Source organism: Cyclopterus lumpus, chromosome 23 (genome assembly GCF_009769545.1).
Source record: "Cyclopterus lumpus isolate fCycLum1 chromosome 23, fCycLum1.pri, whole genome shotgun sequence".
NCBI lineage: Eukaryota > Metazoa > Chordata > Actinopteri > Perciformes > Cyclopteridae > Cyclopterus > Cyclopterus lumpus.
In genome coordinates this window covers 9,577,996-9,604,651 of record NC_046988.1, presented here as the reverse complement: position 1 = coordinate 9,604,651, position 26,656 = coordinate 9,577,996, and the positions used below count along the sequence as shown (strand labels likewise).

General features: G+C 41.0%; 2 protein-coding genes across 2 annotated transcripts in view; one reads left to right on the top strand and one right to left on the bottom strand.

The window, feature by feature from the left end:
• Window positions 1-2,724: 2,724 nt before the first annotated feature.
• The window catches only part of ccdc146 (coiled-coil domain containing 146), a 40,867-nt gene continuing 16,935 nt past the window's right edge, over window positions 2,725-26,656 (top strand). The window contains exons 1-11 of the mRNA XM_034526832.1: window positions 2,725-2,752; window positions 3,226-3,419; window positions 17,026-17,108; window positions 18,038-18,253; window positions 20,831-20,888; window positions 22,771-22,853; window positions 23,117-23,210; window positions 23,336-23,409; window positions 24,285-24,512; window positions 24,634-24,723; window positions 25,023-25,119. Coding sequence (XP_034382723.1) covers window positions 2,725-2,752; window positions 3,226-3,419; window positions 17,026-17,108; window positions 18,038-18,253; window positions 20,831-20,888; window positions 22,771-22,853; window positions 23,117-23,210; window positions 23,336-23,409; window positions 24,285-24,512; window positions 24,634-24,723; window positions 25,023-25,119 — 1,245 coding nt within the window. The remainder of the gene's footprint in view (window positions 2,753-3,225; window positions 3,420-17,025; window positions 17,109-18,037; window positions 18,254-20,830; window positions 20,889-22,770; window positions 22,854-23,116; window positions 23,211-23,335; window positions 23,410-24,284; window positions 24,513-24,633; window positions 24,724-25,022; window positions 25,120-26,656) is intronic.
• Window positions 3,692-13,211, bottom strand: fgl2a (fibrinogen-like 2a). The gene is made up of 5 exons (XM_034526372.1): window positions 12,330-13,211; window positions 11,356-11,560; window positions 6,680-6,899; window positions 5,812-5,982; window positions 3,692-5,715 (listed from the first exon to the last, which is right to left on the bottom strand). The coding sequence occupies exons 1-5, from the start codon at window positions 12,942-12,944 to the stop codon at window positions 5,400-5,402; spliced, it is 1,527 nt and encodes a 508-aa protein (XP_034382263.1). The 5' UTR covers window positions 12,945-13,211; the 3' UTR covers window positions 3,692-5,399.

Sequence of the window (26,656 nt, the reverse complement as noted above, 5' to 3'; positions counted from 1 at the left end):
CGATGTTTGGATAACAATCTGCTTTATGTTTAAGGACGAGACTAAGGCTCTGTGAGGGCGTGCTGTACTTAAACTATCGGTACAGCCATACTTTGACATAAATGCTAATGCCGGCCTGCTAATGGTACAACAATGATAGCGCTAACATGCCCATGTATAGGAGGTATAATGTTCACCATCTTAGTTTGGTGTGTAAGATGTGGCACTAAACACAAAGTAAAGCTGAGACTGACGGCAATGTCATTAGTTGTGTGGGGATTCACTCATAAATCCAAAGATTGAAAAAAAAGGAACATTTGATCAGATGGTGGAGCTGGATGAAAAGTAAAATGATCACTTCAGTTGCTACCGTAAAAGGGGCATGAATACTAAACAGACCGAAAATTGAGCTCCCTAAAAGCCATGCCACGACATGCACACACAAACACACACACATCATCCCACCTGTCCTCAACCCTGCCAACAGCCCCTCGTGGCAGATTCAACAAGCATCACCAACATCTGCCACAGATCGTTCAATTTCACAGCACTGCAAGAAACTCATGTTAAGTCCGCAATTTAGCTTGGCACGGTGAAACTGAGTTTTATAAAACATACAGTCAGCATATTTAATCAGTTTGACTGATGTAAAAAGCTAAAGCAATTCAGAAAATGTTTGTTTAGGGATTATAATTGTATAGTTTATGTATTTCAATGACCGTCTTAGCAACAAATGGTAACCTGAAGAAAAAACTCTTAAACTTTCAGGGTCCTTCTATTATTCCCATGTTTGCAATTCTAAGTTGTTCTCAACCAAAATAGCTATACAACTGTCTCTAATGCTTTATTTAGCCAAAACTGTTAATACTAATGGACCAAGAAGGGGCACATTGTTGACACAAGGTAAGCAGGAGTCTGCCAGGATTCAGAAGTTAGCATATTGACTTTTGGAACGGATTCAATGTTAATTTCGGAAACCTCCGCAAAAGAATATTCAGCCTAAAGGCTTGGGTGATGTGTTCAGCTTTAACAATATTAGGTCTGCATAAATAATAGGTTTAATAAAAGACTTACATGTACAGGGAGGATGGCCCTCTCCTGCATTTCCTGCCTTCATTCATATTTGCTTAAAATGGAAAAACAGCAGATGGAGTTTGTGCCCAACATTATAAAACAAGATGTGCCATTATAACAGACGCCAATATATGAATAGTATCAAACTAAATTGCAATCACTGGAGAATCAGTAATTGGTGTGTTAGTCAGTTGTTGACGTTATGCACAAAGAAATTGCATATCTTGTCTGCCAAAACAACCAAGTTGCATGCAGTGTACCAGGTCCAGGTTAAGGGGAATTGAAGTTGCATAATAGCGAAAGGGCTTACTGTAACGATGCCAGTTGAACTAAGAAAGATCATATGTGTGTCCATAAAAACATTAATACTCAATCAATGCATGTGTTGTAAGAGATTATGCATATTAATGTACATGCTTTTCTTCCTGCACACAATGATCCACTCATCCTCAAAGCATTGTCTGGACCAAATGTTAAGCCATATGGTTTTGTGAACTTTTGTAGACAAAAAAATAAGTAACACTGAAAACAACCTTTGAAGAGGAGGCTAATGTGTGCACCAGACAGTAAACCCAAGGCAAATCAGGAACATACGGAGATAATTCATCACCAACAGAGATTCAAGGCTGACATTAAGGAGAAGGTGTTTCTTGCTTTTTAGCTTCCAGCCTTTTAAAAAAAAAAAATGTTCATGTCTACTTTGGCTTATTATAATGTTGACTGAGAACTTAAAGGGATTTCTATCTTTTTATACACATTGCACATGCACGGTGCACATACATATTGGGTTGCACACACATACATTGGTGAGATAACACATCCCTGCAGCTGTTGCGGTTGCAGGGAGTGAGTAATGGGTTCTGCCAGCTCCCAGAGTGCACTGTGGGAAAGACGCGAACAGGAGAACAGCAGCATTGCATCATCACCACCCCTTTCACCTTGGATTCAGGTCAGATGAATCCAATTAAATGTGAGTGCTTCCATTCAGCGTTTTCAGGGTCAGCTGACCTTTGATTCACGCACATGTTGATAACGTGCAGTAAGCCCACAGTTCATTACTATTTCACGCCACCTGCTGGACATTTATTGGAAGTGTACAAATAAGGTTTGGGATCATTTGTGTGGGTTGTTTTAAACTCTTACATATTTGTATATTATCAACTGGTAACTTTAAGGAACACAAGCTACATCTTTATTTATTTATAGATAAGCAATGTGATAAACAATAATGGACTCTACCTGACGGTGTTAGGGACGCATGACTTTGTTGCTAAGGCAAACACAACAAGCCGTCCAGCCAGAGAGAAGTCTGTGATTGAGTTTCTGCAAACACTGATAACGTGTTTAATGCTGCTCAGTGCGTGTGTATGCTCGTGAAGGCCCGTGCGAGGATTCAAGACATTCAAAAGTAAGACTTTTGCACAACTCTTTTATTTATTTGTCTAAGCCGAGGAACACCGACACAAACTCGACGTAAAGTGAGTGACGTTACTTGCAACTAAAAGTCGTGAGCTCGCGCGTACAGGTTTCAGCTCGCGGCTCGTGCACACGTTTCAACCGTGGGCCACACACACACACACACACACACACACACACACACCAAGAGAAACATTTTACAGGTGCCTTTTTAGGGTTCTTATGTGTGTGAAAGTGCACGCCAAGTATCGCTGTATGTCGGTGCTTCAAAGACATCGAAAAGGTAAGCTAGTGTTCGTTTAGCTAACGTCACCGCGTATAATATTACAAACGACACATTGTATGTCTACTTTTTATTATTAAAATGCCCCAACATGAGGTTGTTTATTCAGCTGTTTCTGTGTTAATGCAAAGAAGACCTCAACCCTTAAATGTACCTATACTCTCATGTATTCGTGTGCCCTTGCTAGTATTTCCGGTTTGCTATTATTTCCAGGCAGTTTGCATCAAATGACCTTGTGACCCCTCTCCTGATTTGGAATAGCATTACTCACCTCCTGAGGAAATTACAGAGAGAGTACAAATGTTGCAAGATACCCATAATGCATTGCCTATTGCTGATATTTGTTTAGTATCCTTCCATAATTGCATCGCTCTTTCTCCCCTTGCTGTGCATCTTTCTACATTCATCTACCCCTCTATGTGGTTATATAAGATTGGTTGTTCAACGGTATCTTTCTCTATGTTTTGCATCAGTGAGTCTAATTGAGGAGCAGCAGGATAGTAGGAATCCCAATGGTGGAGGGGAAGTGAACGAACAAGAGGAGGAGGAAAGGGGGATGGAGGACAACCCTCTAGTGGCCCTTGCACCTGATGCTGCACTCCCAGAGGAGCAACCCTCTGCTAGTACTGACGTCACTGCTAGCCCTGCTTTCCAGTGCCTAGATGAGGTAAGACTCGTGCATGTTTATAGAGGATCACATTTCTTGTGAATGGCATTTCTGAGGTTTAATAGAGAAGACCGACATCGCGTTTGACATTGCAGTGACAGTATTTACTCTGACAAAAAAAACAACAACAAAAAACGCAATCATTTCATTTCCCAGCTAAATTGATGCGTAGAATATCTCTTGGTACGGGACATGGATTTGTGTGCTTCACAACGTTTACCTGAAAGCTTAATGTTTCAACAAAAGTGAATAATTTGGAATTGAAATCATCATGTGGATGAGCACAATACGTTTTTTATTTACTTGATTGTCACATACAGTAAACAGATATTTAAGTCAGCGGCGCACAGTTTGGTCATTCATCTTCTATGAAGTCAATATGAACTCATTCTTTGAGTTGTTTTATTGAGTCACTACCTCATTATCCCATTTATAATAGGCATCATCCATCCTTTTTTACAGGTGTTAAATAGCCCACACTTTTGGGATTTCTCCTTATGGATTCTAATGCTAAACGTATACATCTTTGTATACATTCATTAAGATGCTTGCATAAAGATGAACGGGCATCGATTTGGTTTCAACCTACCAAACACTGCAATGTACACAGCCATGTAGTTAGAACTTTATTATTTTTTAATATAAAAAGGTGCATATCTTTTGGCATGACAGTGGAATATGAATGATAGAAAAGATCAATATTGTACAGACAAAGCTCCAAATACACACATAATTACTATAAATGGTCACAATAATGCACACTTTATCATTGCTCAAATATCAACACAATAGACCTTGTACTGTGTGACCTATGTATTATATAAAAGCTATCATACCTCACAAAATAAAATAAATACTGTACACGTCCTCAAAGTGAAACATTTCATTCCCCATCCTACTCCTTCACAGCGTGTAGAAAATGGATTAAATGATGCTATACAGTTTCTTAACACTAGGTGGCAGTATTGTACAAGTGGTGATTCAGGGATGGTTTTTTCTACATGTGAAAACTGGTTTGACTCCAGAGATGAGCAATAGTTCAGTGCCGCTAGAGATAATGGTGGGAATACAATTGGAACAGTTTTTCTTGCAGTAGTATCCAGCTTCGCAGCTGCTGTCAAGAAGAATCTACTTGAGCGTCAATAATGCAGAATGTACTTGGAAATGATCCAATAAAAATGTAGCTCAGTCTGCATATTCATACTGGGATGTTTTATATTGTACAGGATGACAGTATTTTAGCAAAGTGTCCCAGTGTAATTAAACAAACAACACAGAAGCCATTACTGGTGAGTTGCTGCCCAAACTGTGTAGTATATTACTTCCTGTCGTGACTCTGACCCCAGCGTGAAGTCGTTTACAATGAATTTCAGAGCCACTCAAAACTGTATCATCAGCTCTCATATCCCTCACTTGAGTGACTGCTGTTAATTATGAAACCATTTAGAGTGGAGAAAATGACAGCTCATTAGTTTTTACTACTACTGTGTGCTGTGCTGTGTCTCAGCGGGGTTTATAGCAGGAGGCAGCAGGACACAAAGTGGAGCAATGCCAGAGAAACGGGAAAATCTTTCACGGTAACCCTCCGTATAATATTATAGCCCCTGCAAGAGGCTGTCTTTTACACTGCATGTGTTTTTTAATTTTATTATTAGTCCATCATCCTTCATAGTCCATTGTCCTTTAGTATCATCATTGTAATCCAACATTTTGAAGGCCACACTCACTATAGCGGAAAAAAGTAATAACGCAATTACATTTTTTTTTTTCAATTATTTTGATTGTGACTGCAATCAAACGGACTAAAGGGCTTAAAGTCTTTTTCGTGTACACGTATGCATGTGTAAATGTGTGCAAATGCTTGACTATTCTCATGTGTGTGAGTTTCTGAGTCTACTTGTTCAAACATTTTCTGACTGTCTTTGTTTGTGTTCGTCCATCTATCTGTTTGTCTGACTATATTAATATTTACCTGTCCTCTTAAGGAGCATAGTTCTTGGGCCGCATCATTATCTTGACAGTTTTGAAGGCCTGCCTGTAGTTAGTCGGGTAGTACTCTGTCGACATGTTGTGCCATGTTCCCCAGAAGATCCCGTTCCTCACGCCCTTGTACCTCTTGTGATAGTACTTCCCATTGAGGTTGGCGGACATGCAAGCATCGAACCACCAGCCGGAGCTGTAGTAGGCGCCGCAGTTTCCGGAGGGGTACATGTCGTTGTCTCGGTCAGGCGTGGAGAAAAACTTCTGGTCGTGATTGAAGTGCTTGTTGAAACTTATGGCGTTCCCAGCTGTCCCACTACAATGACAAATGGACATATAGATATAAAACATGTATTCCTATTTGTGAATATTTGATCACACATGCATTCACACACATAATCTAATATTATACCTGTATCCACTGACAGACAGCCGATAGCGAAGGAATTCATTGGCCACATAGAACTGGTCGTACTTTGCATACTCCCGAACACCCTCAAAGTCCTCCAGCTCGATGCGCAGGACCATGTCTTTGGCCTTTGTCATCAAGTGGATATGGTCGTTGCCCAGCCAGAACTCACTTCTACAGCAGAGGAACGAGGAGATAGGACAAAGTCAAACGAGAAATTAATAACAAGCTCAATAACTGTGTGCTTGTGTACTTGATGAGAAAGTGGTTACGGTTACTCCATCTAAATTAATCTATCACATCAGGGGAGGAGATGCAAGGGGAGAGTGGTTTGTTAGTAAGAGGAGGATGAGAGGAGACAACTATTATTTCAGTGGGAGGTTACATTAGATCTTGAGGCATGGTTATCAAGAGGTAACTATTGGTAATTCCTACTGAAGTAGAGAGGAGAATAGAGAATAATTTGCTGACATTTTAATCCAGGTATAGTCGAGGCACTGCATTAAAACAAAATATAAATCCGTATGAAAAAGCTGCTTCCCTCCATTTTTCCTTAAACCCATTTTTCTGACATTAACAATTTGTTTTGTTACATTTTTCAACTTAAATCCTTAATTGGATTCAACAAGTTTATTATCTGAAAAACAGGGGGAGTCGTAGGTGGCAGCTTGCTTTTAGTTGGGTTTATTGTACTCGTACTTGTATTTCACTTCCATAAATGTGGGAAACTTACAAGAAACAATTAAAAACATGACCATTACATTTTCTCTAACCCTGCAATATAACTATTGTGTGGCCATATTTGAACTCCACCATCTTCTACCTACTGTATGTGGTATTTGAGCTGATTTTACAGACTCAAGCCCATTACCTTAGGTTCCCGAAGCCTTTCTTATACTCGGCCCAGGTGCGGTTGAAGCTGACAGACCCATCGAGCCGTTGCTGTATCATGGTCCATCCACCTCCAAAAGACTCCATGTCACAGAAGACCTCAAATGTGCCGTTGCGTGGATCAGGGGTCACCCGATACACACCGTTCTTCCTCGCCTCCAGCATATTGTAGTCTGAACAATCACGAGGGGCTAAGATGACTGCTCGGAGATGCAGGGAAAGTGAGGGGGTAGAGAAAAAGAGAGCTGTTTTAATTGGATGTTACAGGACGATATTTAATAGTCTTTTCACTTTGCTCTGGCATCTTTCTCGGCTCAACCAAGAGACAGTACTAGAAACAGCCCCTGAGGCTGGCAAAGACTGAAGACAGGGAGAAAAAAAATGGTTAAATTAGCAGGAAATCCAGCTTTAACCAAGTTCTCATTCCTGCATAAATATCCGGGACAACGTGTCACCAGATTATTCCTCATTTCCACGTGTGGCTCAAGTTGAAGTTCACCAAGTGATCAAGCATAAAACCCAGTTTGGTCTACTACCTTTCAGTAAGCAGAACACTCTAGCCTATCCTCTGCTTCTCAACATGAGGTTGCTCTTTCTGGAAATCACAAGCAGGACTCTTAACATCAAAGAAAGTAAATGAAAGAGCAAGTGCCACTATTGAAGGATACAAGTCAGTGACCTTCCCCTGTGTTGCACCGCAGGCCCATTCCATACAGCTCCACTACTTTATAAGATTTATTCCCCCCGTATTTTTATACCTGCCCACTTATTTTCCAAACTCTTGCTCCAATCCCCTGTGTCGCGCTGCAGGCCGCTGACCCCATCCCAAACCAAGGTCCAAAGGCTGCTGTCAGTTAGCATTTGGGATTTGAAAGGAACAGATTTGTCAAAAACGTGGGAAAGTGTAAAACTGGATTAGAGAGGCGTACCCCCTCCCCATACGTTCGGCACCTGGGGTCTAAATCATCCTGACATTGGGCAGGCAGCATGTGGCCCCCTGCTGAGTTTGTTTGACGCAGTCTTTTGCTGATACAGTTTTGTCATACTGTTAAATCAGTTTAGTGGCTTGGTAGAATATTATAGAGCAAAGGCAGTGGGGAACCATAATTACAGAGGGCCAGACGTCAGGTGTCTTGAAGTACAGGGAGGGGAAGGGGAGACCGAATAGTGTTTTGTGAGCAGTAATGCTAATTACTGTCACTGTTACTACAAAGTTAGTTTGGGGTTTCCTTTCATGATTCTCTGATGATTTTGTTTAGATATTTGCTTGCTTTGACTTTGCAGCCATCTTCCAAATGTTCCTGTCAAAATACGCGGGATGGTTTGTGTGCAAAATGGCTGCAGACGGTAGATCAGTCCATGTGGAGCGCGAAGTTAAAAGGTTTATCCTTGTCACGTCAACGACTCTGTCTGCACTTCAAAAGTGTTGCCTTGTAAATTACTTCCATGTCTCCTTCACTTGAAGTGACCGTGCTTCCTTCACTTTGCATTTCGCTCTCCTTATTTGTCCTCATCTGTTTGGGCAGCTGGTATTCTCAGGCAGACAAGAGCCATCTCATTTGACTTCCTCTGGCACGGTGCCTGCCCTAAATAACTCTAATATCAGCCACTTACTGACGCTTTGACTGCTCTCTTGCTCAACAACATCCATCAACAGCGGCAGCTTGCTCTCCTAAAGGCTGACGACTCCTTGACCAACCCTACCGCATTGTCTGTTTGGCTGACTGCACACACATACATGATTGGCATGAGAGGAAGACACCCCTGTTGTCAAGGAACCACACTCTGTGACAACCAGTAGGCAGCTAAGATTAGCACCTGTAATGGAAGGAAATGTGTATCCAAAGCGATAGTATAATCTTTCCCCACAACAGCGGCTTAAATAGACGACTGTCTGTTTTGACAGAAAGAAATTCTCATCCAAAAGCAACAACCTTCCTTTGAGGAAGTTGTGTGTCATCACATTGCAGACCAGCAGTTCCTGACAGCGTAGCGGACTGGGCATCCATTCCTTGTTTATAATTGAGTTAATGTAGCTGAACAGAAACATTAATTGCTCTCCAGTCACCTCAAGGCCCTTTTATGTCTTACAGGAGTGAAAGTGAAGATTAGTGCTTGCAGGCGGACAAAGTGGGTGAAATTAATGCTCACAGCAGTGAGCTGTGAGTGATAACAGCATCTTGACAAACGAATCGTTAGTCTTGCTCGACAGTGAAATTGCAATTCTAAAATGTCTGGGTAATGTGTGCCAGTGTTTTATTAGCTCGTTCCTCATCAGCTGCTGTATTTTTAAGCTTCAACAAAATAGGTTGGGGATGAAAGAGATGCCTTTTTCTAAACCCACTGAGTGTAAATGTTGTTTGAACTGGCTAGTGTCGCCTAATGAGCTGTATACCAGTGTGGCTGGATTATAAATCCCTGTGCCTGTGTGAGTGGTTATTAGCATTTCCTTGCCAAGGCGCCATCACTACAACTCCTATCTGGATGAAAATACTCTGTCTCATATAATATCTCCTGGAAATATTATCTTGACATAATCTTCAGACGACGTTGTCACCTTAGGTTTACTAGCTTTGGAGGAAAACTGAATTTGAAATTTGATTTGTGCAAATCTCGAGCAATGCTACGCTGATTCACCTACAACTTGGCAGGGAAACCATTTAAACATGATTTGCTTCACTAAGCACTGATGGCATTCAGTGTCAATCCCATGAAATGTACAGGGACATGCCATTAAGCATCTGTTGTTGCAATTTCAGGATTAATAGACTTCATATTGTAAATACAATAGGCTTGGTATGACGTGAGTAGGTAGCATGAGGAAAACCTGTCAAAAAGATCTAAAGTGTTAACGTCATATCGATCGTTAATCATGTCTTTTTGACATTTCACTTGAGTAAAACAGCCATTACTGCAACTGTTTACTCATGTTGCGAAACCGCAAAGGTCTTATCATTACAGACCGTTTATTTCCATGGTAACAACAGCTGTCTCTTGTCTTGCTTTTTTTGGATGAACGTCAGACACCATCAGGCACGATTTCCTAACTTGCGGTGGAATAATTTGCCGGTGCTTGAGTAGAACATGACAAATTGATGTACACAGACAAGTGCTACTGACCCTGCGTGCCATCCGTGACGAATGTTGGGAAAGCCACCCACATTACTTCTTTTGTTGTTGTCAAGAGATAATGAGAGCTCGTTGTTTAATGCCGGAATGAGCACTCAAGAGCATGACCTCCAGAGGAAGCGAGTGGTAGTGGGAGAAGCAGGGGTTAGGCACCGGTAAAGGGGATTAAAGAGAGAGAGAGAGAGAGAAAGACAGGAAAAGCCATGGCAAGAGAAGAAGTGAAAACGAGTGGAGATGAAGGAGAGATGGCGAGCAGATAAAATGAGGGTGGACGTATGAGGGAGAGAGGAAGCCTTGAAGGAGAGTTTGAAGGAGAAAGTGGCACGTTTTGGGGGAAGGAAAACACAGAAGAAGGGAGAAAGCTGGGATTCCCTTCACACCACTGTCCCAGCTAATCTCTTTAGGAGTAAGCTCACATCTGTTTTGGACATAAAAGCCCCAATATGGTGTCACATTCACATTCACTTATGCAATACTGGGATATTATTCAGTTTCAGTCTGAAAAGAGGCCTGCACAACAACTGTGCCTTCATCCAAATAAGCTTTTCCATCAATGTAAAGGGGAATGTTTTGTATGCTTGGCTAGTTTCCATTTTTATATATTCTCCATCATGACGTTTCACTCCCATTAAATCGCTCGACTTTACTTATAGTTCGCCAAGTATCTGTCTCTCCCCGCCCCCCCCCCCCCCCCCCCCCCCCCCCCCCCCTTTCTCTGAGTTTCTGCATATGGATAGTAGTGAAATGTCATGGTAATGGAATTTGTTATATAAGAGGTAACTAGAATTCTCAAGCTATTTTGCTGTGGTCATTTGTGTTATGGCTGCACTCTGTGAGAATGAGGCTCTGTAATAGTAATGTAGTGGACATGTGAGGCTTTTGCAGACCCTTCCTTAGCAAAGTTTAAAGTTGATGGAGGATTCCTCTTCTCATAATCTTTTACGTGATCTTGTTTAAATCGGTATCAGAGAGGGCATTTTGCAACCAGTTGTCAATGTCCTCGTCAGCCTAGAAGATTTAATTTCTCATTTCCCAGAAAGCAAAGGTCTCAATAGGTGAAGGAGACCACCCAGAGCCGGGTTGCTTATCGTGATTACAAGTCGCCATGGCCACTTGGGCATGATTGGATAGATCCCATGCCAGGATATTTACCTCACTTCAACCTCAAACAGATGGCCGTGTATGGTGCACGTATATTACCATAACAACATTTGTGGTGATTTTAAGGAAGTGAAAAAGAAGAGAAGAAAAGAGAGAGGTCTTCTTGATCATGCTCAGACAGATTGCAAAATGGCAAAGATGGAACCGAATGGAATATAACACAATAGAATATTGTATTATAAAACACAGAGAGGGGGTTTCAGTCAAAAGAGAATACATGTATAGTAAATAGCTGAGGAGATGTAGAAGCCTTTCAGAGGGAGTGTCGAACGGGAAAAAAATGGTTCACAGCATTCCATATAGCAAAGAAATGATACATGGAAAGAGAGAATGCTACCAAAGTACTCTGAGTGAGAGCAGGCTTACACTGAGGGGTGTTCTGCACTGCACACTGGTTTGTGCACGTGGAGCTGAGTTTGTTGACCACTCCAGTGATGTTCTCCACCCGCCTATCCACCATAGCCTGCACGTTGTCCATGTTGAGCAGATTGAGCCCCTCGAGACGCCCCTGCACAGCCGAGATCTGGTTCCTCGCGTTGCGCAGGCTGGCTGACATCCTATTCAGCTTCACCTGGGAAGAACCAGAGGAAGGAAATTATTCCTGTGCACGGAATACAAAGCAGGTGGATTACTGAAGTCACCAGCCCCCTTCATTGTTTTACCAGAATAATTTTAGAATAGAAGTGCGTCTGCATGATGGTTGGCCGTGTGCCAAATTGTCTGTGAGAGTCGACAAACTTTGCGGCCGTTTGGCTGGTGTCTCACGCTGACACCCTGCTTACAGTACCTGGAATGTTCCCTGATGGATATGTGCCATGTGGGACTTTACATGTATTTTAACAACGTCAGTTTACATTCCAGCTGGGTACATTTGACTGGACACATTTAGGTGACTTTTTTCTTACAGTGTTGATAAAGCACACTCTAGTTCAGTTCGCTCAGGTCAGTGTCACTTATACCTTCACAAGGCTGACAGTGACACTGAAAATACTAAAATTGGTGCAGTGCCCCTATTGTTTAGTCCAGACCTCTAAATAATATATTTCTGGCAAAGAATGTGTAGTGATTTTAAACAGTTTGAACAATGATTCAACTATTGATTATGTGAATTTAGACTAGGCTGACAAAACATACACAAACATTGTATTGACGTCAATCATGTGAAATTCATAGAAATATTTTCTAAATATACATACTCTCACTATATATATATATATATATATATATATATTTATATATATATATTTTTTTTTAAAGCACATTCCTTGGTGAAGAGCTGTATATTCCAATTAAAAGTGTTAAAAAGTGTCTTTTTTGTGAGACTGAACTGCACCTCTTACCTGCATCTCCTGCATACTGCTCGGGCTTGGTGTAATTTTCCCAAAAATAGATCCATGCCCCACTCCAGCAACGTCCACAGTAGCTCCAGGGACCATCCCATCTCCCCTCTCCTCTTGGCTGGACCCACCTTGCACGTCCTGTGCTGTCAGGTCCAGCTTCAATCCTTCCTCAGCATCCCTCTGAATGGGGACCTGCATCTGTCCCTGGTCAGCTTGCTGATGTCCAAAAGCTCCATTGCCCCGTGCCCCACGGCACTCCTGGCACCCGCTTTTCAGCTTGTTGACAACCTCCTTCAGACTCTGCAGCTCCTTCATTGTCTTCTCCAGCAGCCTGAACTGCTTGGGCAGCTGGATGGTGAGGGGAGGCAGGGTGAGCTGGTAAGGGCAGTCCTCCCCGTCTTCTGCCCCGGCCCCGGAGCTCCCGCACTGGCCCGAGGGTCTCAGTTTAATGGGGCAGGAGGTGGGAGTGCCAGATTCAGATCCTGAAGAATAGGGTCCTTTAGCGTCCCATCTCTGGTGTGAGTAGATGGGGAAGTCCGCCGCCCTGATGGTGTGCGGCACCAAGGTGACTGTGAGCAGCAGACTGGCACAAACGCAAAGCACAATTGTCCTCATTTCTTTTTTTGGTGAGATTTCTAAAAGAGAAATAAGTGCATGTAAAGTGAAAGTGTCTGCAACTGCCTCTGATATGAACTCAAAGTGTCTGTATGTGTATAGTGATGTATGTCTGTGCCCGCGGCTGCAGATTGTAAGTATGGGAGTATGTGAATGTATGTCCAGTGTCCTATTGGTAAAAGAGTGTATGTGTGTATGAGCACAGCCTGCGGGAGGGAGAGTGCAGGAGAACTGCCGCTGCCTCAGATAGCAGTGTCATTAATATCAGGACGAGTGAGGGAGGGAGGGATGGAGAGAGAGAGAGAGGGAGGGTGCTGAGTTAGAGAGGATGGGAGGGGCAGCACTATTGCGTAATGCAGAACACCATATCAGCAGCATTGTGGAGAAGGAGAGAGAGAAAAATTGAGGCAGGGTGGGACGTAGAGAGACAGAGAGGGAAGGTGCTTTGCCTGCAGTCAGCGCATGGTGCCGTCCCGCCTCACTCTCGAGTCTGCTCATTTCCCCGAAGAGCGAAATGACTCAGTGCACAGGCACTCTCCACTCAACTGATTTTTACGCTGTGTTGTTTCATAACGTTTTATGGCCGTAGCACAAAAAAAAAGACCCAGTTCAAATTCCAAAGCCTTGATGAAAATTGTCCAAAGTAGGCTCAGATGGATCCAAATAATGTAAAAACCATGGTTAGCCAACAGCAGCGGTAAGAGGGTTTGTTTCAATTAGTAGAAACGTGTCTTTCTGGATTTACAAGCATAGACTGTATATAAGAAGTAAACTAAGTCATTGTGACGTCACCCATTGGTTTTTGACTCGATTTGGAAGCCTTGAGTTTTGACGGTCGCCATCTTGGTTTTTGGCCGTTGACATCTTAGTATTTTTGAGCTAGAAGCTACACAAAAGGGTGAATGTAGGGGAGGGTGGGAGACAGAAATGTAACAATTACTCATGATTCATGAACTGAAGAGACACTGTGAGAACGGTGAACGTTCTAAAACAAAAACACGGACAACTCCCAGACCAGACAACGCTGTGATGGCGACCTGTCAATCACAAGGCTTCTCTCCAATATCATGTGGAAATTCAAAAGTGATTTAATCCCCAAAACAGGAAGGCACACCGGCATGCAACATGTCCCTTAAATTAGATGCAAATTAGGCTCTCTTTTTTTTAAACCCACAAATGTCTCTGCTCGCCTCACAGGTCGTCAGAGGATATCATTAATGAAACTGCTGGCTGCTCTTTATTTATTTTGTACTGCTTAATGATTCTCATGAATTTTTCCACTTTGTGGAATAGGGTCTAGTTTTTGAATGAAGGGGAGTAGTAGGACATTGTGGTAGCACAAATTGTTACAATACACAAAGCATCATACATGTGTTGTTTAGAGAGAGAGAGATATTCTTCTATTCCTACATATCTAGAAAACTGGAGTCTTTTTTTAATTTGCCTGTACTAATGGTGTTGTTACGTGGTTATGTGATTATTATCGGTGGTTTTTAGATTGAAATGCAAATCGCACAAACATTTTTCATACCTTTGGCAATTTCATGGAGAATTATTGTTATTATATTATTAAGTATTAAGCAATACAAGCTATTCAAATTGTTTATTTTGTATAGTGAACACTTGATTTTGGATTATCACCCAGTGACATTTACAGTCTGGAGGTTGGACTTGGAGTCTTGTTGTAAACTCATAGTAAAACCCTTAACTTGGCACTGATCATTTGTTTTTGGGACGGGGCTATTGTTGCAGCATATTGTGTGATTCATGTAATTGGATTTTCTTTCTGGGGCTTTGGATGTCCCATGCACATGTCACATTTCTAGAGAAGTGACACAATTTCGGATAATTGATTTCATCTCCCAAAGTGGCTCTCAGTCCTGATGGGGGAAGTCGCCAGAAAGGACAACATAACAGCGCAAAACTTCTTGGAACACAGTCATTCAATCAGGCCGGAGGCTCGATTACAGTTCAAACAGCCGATATAAGCACATAAAGGTAGAGCTACACACAGAGGGATGATGGTCCTCTCCATCACACAGGGAATCCAGTGCTGTTTCTCAGTGGTCATTATTTCTTCCCCCTCAGGTTGCAGAGTATTGAAGCTCACAGGTTGTTTTTGTTATACACTTGACATACTTGCAGCACACACTCATATCACTGGAAGGTTTATTGCTGGGGGGGAGTAGATGGACAGGTATATGTTTCCACGTGTGGCTGCATAAATATCTTCCAGCGATTGTCTCCATCGCACTTCAAAGATGGTCTGACACATGTGAGCCTTATGCAGCCGCCCCGTAAAGGAAAGGACTCCAATACTCTCTGAAGATAAGACTTGGCACCATAATTAGAGAGGCTGCCTGAAACCGCTTCAGGCTGCTTCCCTCAGATAAATGCCCGGTGTACGGCCAGCATGTCTGTTGCATCTCTGGTGTGTCCTCCACGTTGCTGAAAACACAACATATTTGATGTGTTATTCGGCCTATCTGAGGCGCAATATTAGATTACACGACGTGAAGTGAAAGAGATCAATCCAAACCAGATGACCCACTTACCATTTCAAGATGCAAGAAAGAGAGATTTAACCACACTTCAAACGTTTTGAACACAGATCATGGAATACTTGTCAGGTGTTTTTGCTTGTAGCGGCGTGACCTTGGGCGGCCGCGACTGCAAAGTGACTGAAAAACATCTGAGTAAATCATATTAACGAGAGCCCTAATCTACGTTATTCACAACAGTCATATCTCTGTCCTTTCAGCCCTTGGAACGTGGTCGGCCACTTGTTAGAGCATTTGACAATAGCCAGATAAACAAAATAATTAAATTAATCTAAAAACATAATCGGCTATCCCTAATGTTTGAAGTCTGGGTGAGTTATCAGTCCGTGTGTGTGTGTGTGTGTGTGTGTGTGTGTGTGCGTTTGTGTGTGTTCATTGCCATTAGATTACCTACTACACAGCCTGACCTGAGATATCCTCAGTTCTGCAGCTCTTTGATACAGACGAGGCTATCCCTCATTTGTCCCCACTCTACCAACCTGGTTCTGAAGATAAGAGGCAACAACACCGTTTCCATCACTGTTTACACACAAAGAACTACGTTGCCACACGAGAGAATCTTAGTGATAGTTTTCCCTTTCTTTGCAACGCCGTGGACCGGATACCTTTCTCTGTGCTGTGTTTTCTTTTCTTTCGCCAAGGTTTCACAGCTGCGTGTCTTTTTCTATCAACCTTTTGAAAGTCATTCAGGCTAATGGTAGCTGCAATCTAAAGAACTGCAGTTACTTATCGTTATGTATGGGGCCGTTCTCAAGGATGTTTCTTCTCCTTTCAAGATTGCAGATAGTTGGGGGGTTAGTTTTTCATACGGCTTGTGATCTGGTGTTTTGATATTGTGATATCTGCTGTGATGATTACGGTTTATTCAGCCCAACTTGGGTCAATTCCTCTTTCCAGACATCAGCGAGTTGTGCTTTGTTGTGGTTGATCACACTTTGTGTTGGCGAGTACAGGCAGATATAAAAGAGCTTTTTCTTACAACGTAACTGGAGTTTGAGCGTATTACAGAAATAAAGCAATGTTTGTGGAAAAGTTCAGACTATTAGGACATTTTAAACTCTTTTCGAGTCTAGTGATTTAGTTTTCAACTTCTGGAACTTAATTTTATCAAGAAACAATATTACAAAAGTGCTTACTGGTCAGAATTGTATCTGGTTCAAAGCAATATCGTCCTATTGGATATCATGTGCAGAAACAATGAGAGATGCCCATAGAATGTGATATGCTATTAATATCTTCGCTTTTATACAGGCAGCTCTGGGTCAGATCAAAGCCTTTGAGATATATGGTGCAACCTGAGCTGGCAGACCCATGCATGAGGAATGCTGTATTCTCTGGCTGTAGGCGGACTGTTCTGAGGTGGATGATGACACGGGGGAATCTGTACAGAAACAGCCATAAATCTAAACACTATCAATCATAAATAGTCAATCATATTGCATACTACCTGCGAATTCTTCTTTCCGAACAGTTTTTTGATGTCAAATAAATTGTAATATTTCAGTTTTCATCCTCCTCAGATGTTGTCATCGGGCAAAACCAGCCAGACCAAAGTAGCCAAACTGAAATCCAGCTACAGGCTCCTCCATGACACTCTGAAGAGGTATGTTTCTATGTTAAAATAGATCATTTGTCACCGTCATATTTGTGTTTGTGTGTCATATTTTGGAGGTGACTGAAAAGATGCTGAGAACGGCGGAGAAGTTTAAATCTTGTGACATCCAAAGGCCAACTGAATGAAGTGTCCTTGAAGGAGACTGCATTATCAGATCTAGGTGTGCCACACTCATAATCTTAAAGAAAAGTGTGGAAATAGCATCCGTGACAAGCCACTGGCTTTTGAAGAGACATTTTGATTGGGGTCACTTCTCACTCACTTAGTGGAGCCAGAACTTCTAATATGAGCCAAGAGGTGAAAGCGAGGATGTAACTGAGGCAGTATTAAGCACCGCAACTGAATGTAATAGGCTGAGAGTCAATCAAAAGCATACTTCTCTTTGAGCTTCATCGAATCCTTAATGGAACACTGATTCTCAAAATTGCCACCAAGGCACATAAGAGTCAAATTAACTTTTGACACCCCAATTTCTCATGGAACCAACACATCTTTGTGTAAAAAGAGGTAACAATCTGAATGTGCATATTATATTTAATTTAATTTTAATTGACTCAGTACTAAGAAGTATATCAAGGAAGTCAGCGGCTTCTATATGTTTACCACAGCTTTTTGTGAATAATATGATGCAGATGAGAGTTAAAGCTGATTAGATTATTTGTTGTTGAATGCCATTTAACTGGGTTAATATTGATTGATGTTATAGTTATTTGTTTGTTCCTGGAGACTGAGATATAATATTAAACATGTGTTAAGTGGTTCTTGAAAACCACAGGATACTGTCATGTTCTTGTGTATGAATAATGACATCAAATCCTCATTCTACCATTTTAATAATTACATTTGAGTTAGAATGCAGTTAGGAGATAGTATCTGTACTGCATACCGTACACTAAAATCATTGTTTCATCCCGTAGCACCCAGGATTCTGAGATCCACCTTTTGGGAGAGGCAAAGAGGTGCCGTGCTGAGCTGGAGAGGCTGCAGGCTGAGGTGGAGAGAACAGAGGAGGAGGGCTCCTCTGTAGAGCCTGAAAGTGAGGTCAATGAACTGAGGCAACAACTCCTCCAGGCATACAATGAACTGAAAGCTTCTGAGGACAGAGAGTACAAGACACGGCACCAACTGAAATGGTGAGCTGTGTGTATATTATATATAATATATATATACAGTATGCACGTTATTATTGCAATCACTCATGCCGCAAGTTCAATTTTCAGTCAGATATTGAATCTAATGTCGAATGCATCAGATGAAAAATGACATTTGATTCAAGAAAAACACATCTTACAAACTTCTCAAATGTGGCTACACAGATGATTCACACCACTAGAAACCCAAGAGACAGAGGAGAGTAGAGATAAAATGCAGAAGTGAAACTGTACGGTAGGACACTGCATATATGCATGGAAAATACACACACACACACACACACACACACAGACACACTAAGATACATTAAGCAACATCTTCGCAAGTTGTCCTGGACTTTAGAGGGAGGTGAAGGTGAAAGAGTATAAGACACACAAATAATATAGGTACTGTGCGTGTACGTGTGGGTTTAGCTAGGCCTGCAGTATTTTGTTCTGTGCCACTGAAACCTTTCATTGTTATAAGAAGACACATTTCTAAAAGACTATTTTATTGCCATTACCTTCAATGTTTTTTAAAGTTTCATGTCATGGGGAAAATGTGATGTACACATTTCATGACACAAAGTATAGGTTTAAGTGGATTTCTTTATGTTTGCTCTGCATGTAATGTTTTTTGACGTCATTTCTTGAGTCTGTTTCTGTTTCTCTCCTCTAATCCGCTCCCTTCGCTCCCACGGGTCTCTTTTCTCATCGCAACCGATCTTCCTCTTTTCTGCTGCCGGTTTCTCTCTTCCTTCCCTCAACTCACTCAACACCACTATCAGTGCGTCCAAAGGGTCAAACACACCCACAGAAATGGAAAATAACACGCTCACTCGAGGATCTCCCACTTTTCTGTACACAAACTCTACTTTTCAAGGGCCAACGGGAGGGGTCACTGGAACATTGCTAAGCAACATGGTAACACGCACGAGTGGCTCCCAAACATTTTAAATTCTGATCCCTGAAAACAAAGCGATGTCTACATGTGACCCTTTGTTACAGGTCGCACATGTCACAGTGGAAACTTTCCTTCTTGGAATAACATTTCAGTTGAAATATAAATGATGAAGGCAACTGAAATTCCAGGTAATAGGCAGTAGGCAAGTCCTTATGCCCTGCAGGCAGTTTTATCTTGAAATGAAAGTAGTCGAACTGTACTTTATGTAAGCAGTTGAAATGTCAGTTAAAGGGTTGGAAATAAAATCCCTTCAAATATCAGTTTGTGTGGCTTTGAAAGCTGTTGAAATTTGCATTAAAGTATAAGCACCGGAGCTACAGTGACTGACGTGTGAGCACTGAAAATAGTTGAAGTGTCAGTAAGTGATTGGCTCACAGATGTGTCCTGGAATGTCAGAGGAAGAGAGACAAATAAGTGAATTAAACTCTAATCCTAATCCTTCTTTACTCAACGGCCTAACGTCCTTTTAATCCAATCAGTTTTCTTACCTTGCCTGCATTGCATTTGAACCTGGAAGGCATTTAATAAACCGCTCACAGCTCATATACTCACCACTGTATTGCAAAGATACGAACCGTGGGATACAGTGATTATTAGTGCAGAGCACACACACTGAGGCAAGAGGGTTGAAGGCACAATGATAATTGAAATATTAAATGAAAACCACTTCCAGAGCATTCTCAGAGGATGCTGAAATAGACAGGATTAGACACTGAGTGTGCATATTATTTGTGGCGGTGTTTGGTGGTGAGCTCTCTTGTCCTCTCATCATCCCGTCATTCATCCCCTCCAGTTCAACTTCCTTCCTGACTTTTCTGATCTATATATTTTGTTTTCTTTCTTTCCCCTTTCTTGTCCAAATGGCCAGCGGTCTGCATATGACAAGCAGATGCTCAACTTGTAAATATGCCTTTTTTAAAACCTTTGCGTCTTTTATCTTCAGCCAAACAGACACACAGGAATTCAGCACTTTTTCCACTCACATATTTTAGCATTCATGCAACTTTCTCTGTATATCACTTAATATCCAATATATCAACTTGTCAGGAAGATTAATATCATTTACTTTTTGAAACATGTAGCTGTGCACTATGTGCTGTTGTCAGGTTTTTCACAATGACTCAAAATTATTTCATATCAACTTTAAGCAACTGCTCAAAAAGCATCTGCCGCAGGGTGATGAAAGATTCATAGTAATTGTCTTTTTATATGAACATTTATATTATGCGGGGTACTTTATTTAAGATTCTTTGTGTTCATGTATGAGAAAGCTTGTGAATATACTGACTCTTATATACATTATGTGTGTCCAAGGAATGGCAGCTTACGTAAAGATTTTGACAGCCACTGCTTCATTTTTGTTGTTATGTTTTCTCTTTCAATTAAGAGGAATTTAGCGTGACTGCGTTAACTGGAAACTGCACACCAGTGTATTTATTTTTATATATATATATATATATATATATATATATATATATATATATATATATTAAAAAAAAGAAGTGAATACCCGTTTCTCTCATTGCATTCCTTTTTCTGTTTAACCAGGAACTGAAACATGTCATTTGTTTCCAATGTACTTCCTCTCCACCCCACCCCACCTCACCCCTCTGCAGTCTCTGGGAAGAGAAGCAGTATCTGGAGGAAGAGAATGAGATTCAGCCGAAACCTGCTGTGAGTTCATCATTGCACCATCCAGGTGTAGTTTCCGAGACGTGGATTACTACGGCAACAACGGTCTGCAGAGAGAATAGATATGAGTTTTACTTCCAGCCTCCGTCCAGGCTTAATACCTCAATGTGAGGGCTTGCCATTAGATTTCTTTATGGGGCCACTTGAAGCTGAAAGATTTTATCTCCCAATCAGACAAAATTACGCTATAGACATTGTAAAAGCTTTAATGCTTGTTATGGCTGGAGAGATTTTTTTAACTTTGTTTTTTTAGAATTAAGAAATGGAGTTAAGAATGGCTGGTAATCATCCACACATGCGAATGATGCAGCGAAATGCATAACAATATTCAGATGTCAGATCCAAAAATAGGCTGGTGTTTGGACTCACTTCCTATATAAATCTCTTTTTGTTGCTCCCAATCCAACACAAAGAATGTATTGTCAGAAACCTAACACTGTCTTATAATATACATGATTATCTGCATATTGTATTTAAAGGAACACATTTAAGTTTTCTTTTAATTTGCATATCATACTAGAACCCCAGTATCTTCTTGATGCATACTCTGTAGTATGCTGTCATGCATATTAATACTGTATTGCATTGATCAGAAATCTACCACAATGCAGTGCAGAAAAAACAAGAATACTAACATGAGGCACTTAGGGTAGTCTCAATGAGCATTGCATTCATAATTCTATAATCATCAAACTTCATCAAAATCAGGTTGCCTCTGCCACTAACGGCAAAAGAAGGTTCAAAATCATGATGCTGACATTTTCCTGGGGGAAGACCCCCAGACCTCTCGCTGACTATTTGTAAAACTTGTGTCCCCACAATTTTTGGAACACAACCTACGCCCTCGGCTTGTTGAATCAATTCCGCAGCTTTAATTAACTTTGGGATTTGTAATACTTTTGGGGGTTCCGTTATGCAACTACTGTTTAATTACTGATCACAAAAACAAAACTTTTGAAATGTACTACAAGTCTTCCTTCATGCGCCTGGATGGTATCTTTCCCATAGTTATTAAAATCTACAGTGCCCTTGGGCAACCTTCAAGGGACAAAACAGGGAAAAAAGAAGACAGACATGCCCACGTGTCCACGGTTGCAGTAAGAGTTGCATTAAAAGCTTCGAAAAAGAGAATTGACATAATTTTTTATTTTATTTTTACTCTCTAGAGAGCCAGTATTGCAGTAAACCAGTTGCAGCATTTTTGACTGCTCAAAATGAATTATTGAGTGGCAGTATTCAGCGAGCAAAAACAATACATTACCACTGTGGACACGCACAGCACCAGGCCTCATGAGCAATTCTCAAAATGTAAATCAGAAGTGCATACATGCAATGTCTTCCTCAGTTTATTTTAATAGCAGAATTTATTCTAGTGTTATTAAAAGAATATGCTACATTGGGGTGACATCATTAAGTGTGATATTAATTCTATGACACAAACAGGATATTGTCAAACATTATTAATAAACTGCGTTTCATTACAGAGTCCTCACATACATTTCTATTTTTGCTGCAGAGGAAAACTACAAACTAGCTTTAACGTGCATTCAATTAATTAAGTTTGAATTAAAAACAGCTGCTTACTTGCAGTTGTTTACATTCATGCTTTTGGGCAACAAACTAGAACTATTCATAGCACTGACAACGAGATTTACAGCTGAAACATCAGAAGGACTTGAAAGCACAAATCCATGTGCAAAGCAAAAGCTGTTAGAACGGACTGTGAGAATTAGGATCAGATGCCAATATGAGAGAAAAACAATGTTATGAACGGGCCAGTAGCCTGAGCTCAATTAAATTGTCATCATAGACCTGATATTATTGATACGTGATCTAATGTTCATATTGCTGTTGGGTCCTCCAGGAGCTGGAGAGCAGAACAAAGGCCCTGCAGGACAAATATGAGGATCTGAAGAAAGATGTTTACCAGAGACAACTGGAAGTCAGGTATTTTCTCTCGCTGTTGTTCAGCGCACATGCAGATTGCTCATGTTGCCCTGCAGATTGATACAGGTGTACATAGTCACTCTGTGGCGCTCTTCATAATGTCATCTTTTTGCGCATCCATCTTTTAAGTTTCATTCAGTGTGCTCATATTGTCCATTGTAATGACCAGAAGCAGTGCAGCTGAACCTTGTAAGTGGCGTTAATCAAAATGATTCAGATAATAATTCCCTTTTGTGTGTATCTCTCACTCACTCCGCGCACAGAAGTCTGACAGAAGATGTGGAAACCCATGAAATGCAGATATTGAAAGAACAGAAAGAGCTGGAAGACAAGACGGCGAGCATAGAGCTCAAAGAGGTCCGTGTTTGATACTGTGTGTGTGTGTGTGCGTGTGCGTGCGTGTATTAGTGGACATAGTTTACAGCATACCATCAATGAAAAAGCTTTCTTACAATTGTGTGTGTGTGTTTGTCTCTAACAAGGCTGAGAAAGCCCAGCTGATCAGCATCCCTGACAAGGTTTTTAAGGAAATTGAAAGGAAACGCTCTAGGAAGGAGTAAGTACATGTCGCCCTTTAATATGCTTTATACATTTTAGACACCAGGAATAAGCCAGTAAGGGTGCTTCAGTGAGACAACACTGGGAAGAAAAGACAGCAGACATATTTAGAAAATTAAGTACATTCCTGTCAGTTGGCTCAAATCCTTCTATAATCTACCTCCTTCCCTTTATCTCTTATATACGAAAGAGCTGTAATGTTCCACTTGGAGAGGGCAATTGTTTTTGCTCAGTGTAAACTATTGAAATGGAACAGATTAAACAAACACATAATCTGTGCGAAACTGAGGCTAAATATCATTTATTTTCCTGCAGGATGCATCACTTTCCCAGGTTAATACTGTTTTGGTTTCCGCTCTCTAACATATCTTTCCAGCTACTCTCTTTTTGATGTTCCATGAGCAACTGAGTCAAATTCTTCTTGAGAATTTAAAGGTGTCGATCCCTCTAGTTATTTTAATTTTTTTAAACATGACAAGCATCGGACATCATTATTTATTTTTTATTCAAATGCAGGCGCATTCAAAAGCCCCTTCATCCCCAGAGAATGATTCCACTGGCACACTGCAGTCTCTTTTATCTTAATTTCAAATTAATATTTGGCTTGCAAGTGATGCACTGTTTGAGCCATGCGAGCTGTGACTTGTAATTTGAAATTCACAAAGCTGAGGGGTACTCGGGGATGTGTGTGTGTATATATATATATATATATATATATATATATATATATATATATATATATATATATATATATAATATTTTATAAGATATGCACTCTCCCAGTGCAAGTGAAGAGTAATAAACAGATATTCTTCTCTTGGTCTTACACTTGTCCTTTGTGTGTTTCAAATGTCACCCTCCTAAACACATTAGATCTGTAATGAAGACGATAGAAGCACTAAATACAGAGGAATCACAAGTGGAGCAGCAAGTGAAGGAGGTGGACGAGCGAAACCGCTCTCTGAGGTTGAAGAAGAAGGAGTTGACCCGGGAGCTGGAGGGTCTCAGGGCCCAAGTCGATGCCAGTCAGAAGGAGTGCAGACAGCTGCTGAAAGAGCAGGAGGTCAACAGAGAGGATGAGGCTGAACTCATGGGGAACAGGTACAGACGTCTCACACAGTACAGTCACAGACAAAGATGGGCACTGTGGCCAGAGCTTTAGAGTTAGAAGAGAGGCTTTCACTGTGACTCTTCATGCACATCATTGTGTTTTCACCACCAGAGGAATCCTGGAAATGAAGTTGCAGAGCGTCATGTGCGACAGGAAGCACCTGTACGAGAACCACTCTGTGCGGCTCAAGGAGACAAATAGGTACGGACTGATGTCAAGCTGAACTCCATCGCACGTGTAAATGAGTCCACCAATAACACCTACATCTATAAACCTAAAATATACAGTACCGGTAAATATATGTGTTCTTTCATATCTATTTGACATTCAGTCAAAGAGCTTGTGGTTTTAGTTTCCAGTCGGGCTGTACTCTTCAGTTTGCACATGGACTTTTTCTCTGCATATTAATATGTACATAATGAGTTTTTTAATTTTTTTTGAAGTGGTCACGGCCTTGTGGAAATGATAAATATTTTAAACGTGCCTGTGTGACTCATCAGGCAATTGCAAGCCCTCAAGAGGATGGAGCAGGCGTTGACCATGGCCACTGAGCAGCTGGAGCACACGCGGTCTTTCTACAAGGACTTACAGGCACAGGTGACCTGTAGATTGTTACTTTCAATGGTTATTGAAGAAAACGTCTGCTCAGATTTGAAGCAATTGGAGTATTCATGAGTAATGTGGCATTTTAGTTTAACAGTAAACCTCACAATGTTAAAACATTATGTTTTATCGGTTTTGGCTGAAACGCAGGTGTGGGAAAAATTGTAGTGTACATGTCACGGTGCCAGTAATCAGCACATTAAATCTCCATTACACCAGAATTTTTTCTTTTTTTCTTTCTTGAACTTCCTGTAATTTTACTGATGCTCACAGTTTTTAAAGAGAAATAAGAGAGAAGAGGAGAGGGAGAGTCATGGGAAATGCGTCTGCAAATATCACAGGCACATAACAATATGAAAGGAAATCCCAATGACGCATCAGGGAATTCATGCATTTAGGAGATATTGAAAACAAAGCAGTTTTAAAATATAATATATATTCATTCATTTCCTCTAAATCTGCCAATAATGACTCTCACATGAACAATAACTAATTTGTCTTTGATTGATTTTATTTGGATTCGTCAGCATTTGACCAATGACATTTGACAAATCTTTCTCAAATAGTATGTGATTGGTGGCTTTGATATTTCCACAAGGTTGTGATCTAAGCTTTACCATCTGATATGGTTGTAAAATAATGATAAATAACCCTCTGACATGACATGCTGTGATATCAGCGAAGCATTTTAGAGATGAAGAGAAAAGACCTCATGCAGAAGGCTAATAGTTTACTATTAGAGATGGAGAGAAAATTATGCTTGCCCTGAGTCACTGCCTTAGCTAATGTAACCGTGAGGCTAGCACACGGGGGCGGCTAAGTTATGAGCAACATTTTATCTCCATCGTTAAAAAGATATTGTGTCTCTTTTTCATAAGTATGTCGTCCTTTTTGGAGTTGCTTTGAAATATACAGTAGGCAGTTGCCAATGCTGGAATGGCAACTTTTCCTGCAGGATATTCTACTGTCGAATTTGGCTTTCATCGAAGAGATGTGCATGTGCATCCATTTGTATAACAGCCAATCGTAACAGTCACTGAAATGACCTGTGATTGGCCACATCTCCTGTCCAGGACTAGATTTCCCAACACCTGAAAACAGAGCCAAGAGGAGCTGCTGAAATCTAGGGTTTTCTCCAACCACTTGAATTACAATATTCTGAAAGGTCATTGTGGAATTCTTTTCCCAATGAAACCAGAAGTACACTGCCTAACCCAGCTTTGAACCTTCTAATTTAGTCTGCTTCTTCCTCTTCTAGGGAATAACTGATTTTAAATATGAAGTAGTGTAGCTCTTACCACTCAACAGGAGTCCTGGCAAACCTGCAGAGAGGGGCAATCCCAACGCCTAAAGACATTCATTTTTAATTAGCCAAGTGTCACTGGATCCAATTGCTATCAAAAAGACCTCAGAGAGCCTCTGATATATAGTATTAATTATTTTGCAATCAATGTTTAATGTGGGATCAAATATGCACTGACTGAATTTGATTTTGAGTTTTGTAATTTTGCACTGGGCCCTCTTGGTCTTT

What these genes read in the sequence shown, in the direction of transcription:
- fgl2a (XM_034526372.1), bottom strand. Translation starts at nt 12,944, where the DNA reads ATGAGGACAATTGTGCTTTGCGTTTGTGCCAGTCTGCTGCTCACAGTC. An exon ending in AGTGCAGAACACCCCTCAGT is followed by an intron (nt 6,900 to 11,355) that starts GTAAGCCTGCTC and finishes ATCTCCGAGCAG; the next exon opens with TCATCTTAGCCCCTCGTGAT. An exon ending in CTGTCTGTCAGTGGATACAG is followed by an intron (nt 5,716 to 5,811) that starts GTATAATATTAG and finishes TTGTCATTGTAG; the next exon opens with TGGGACAGCTGGGAACGCCA.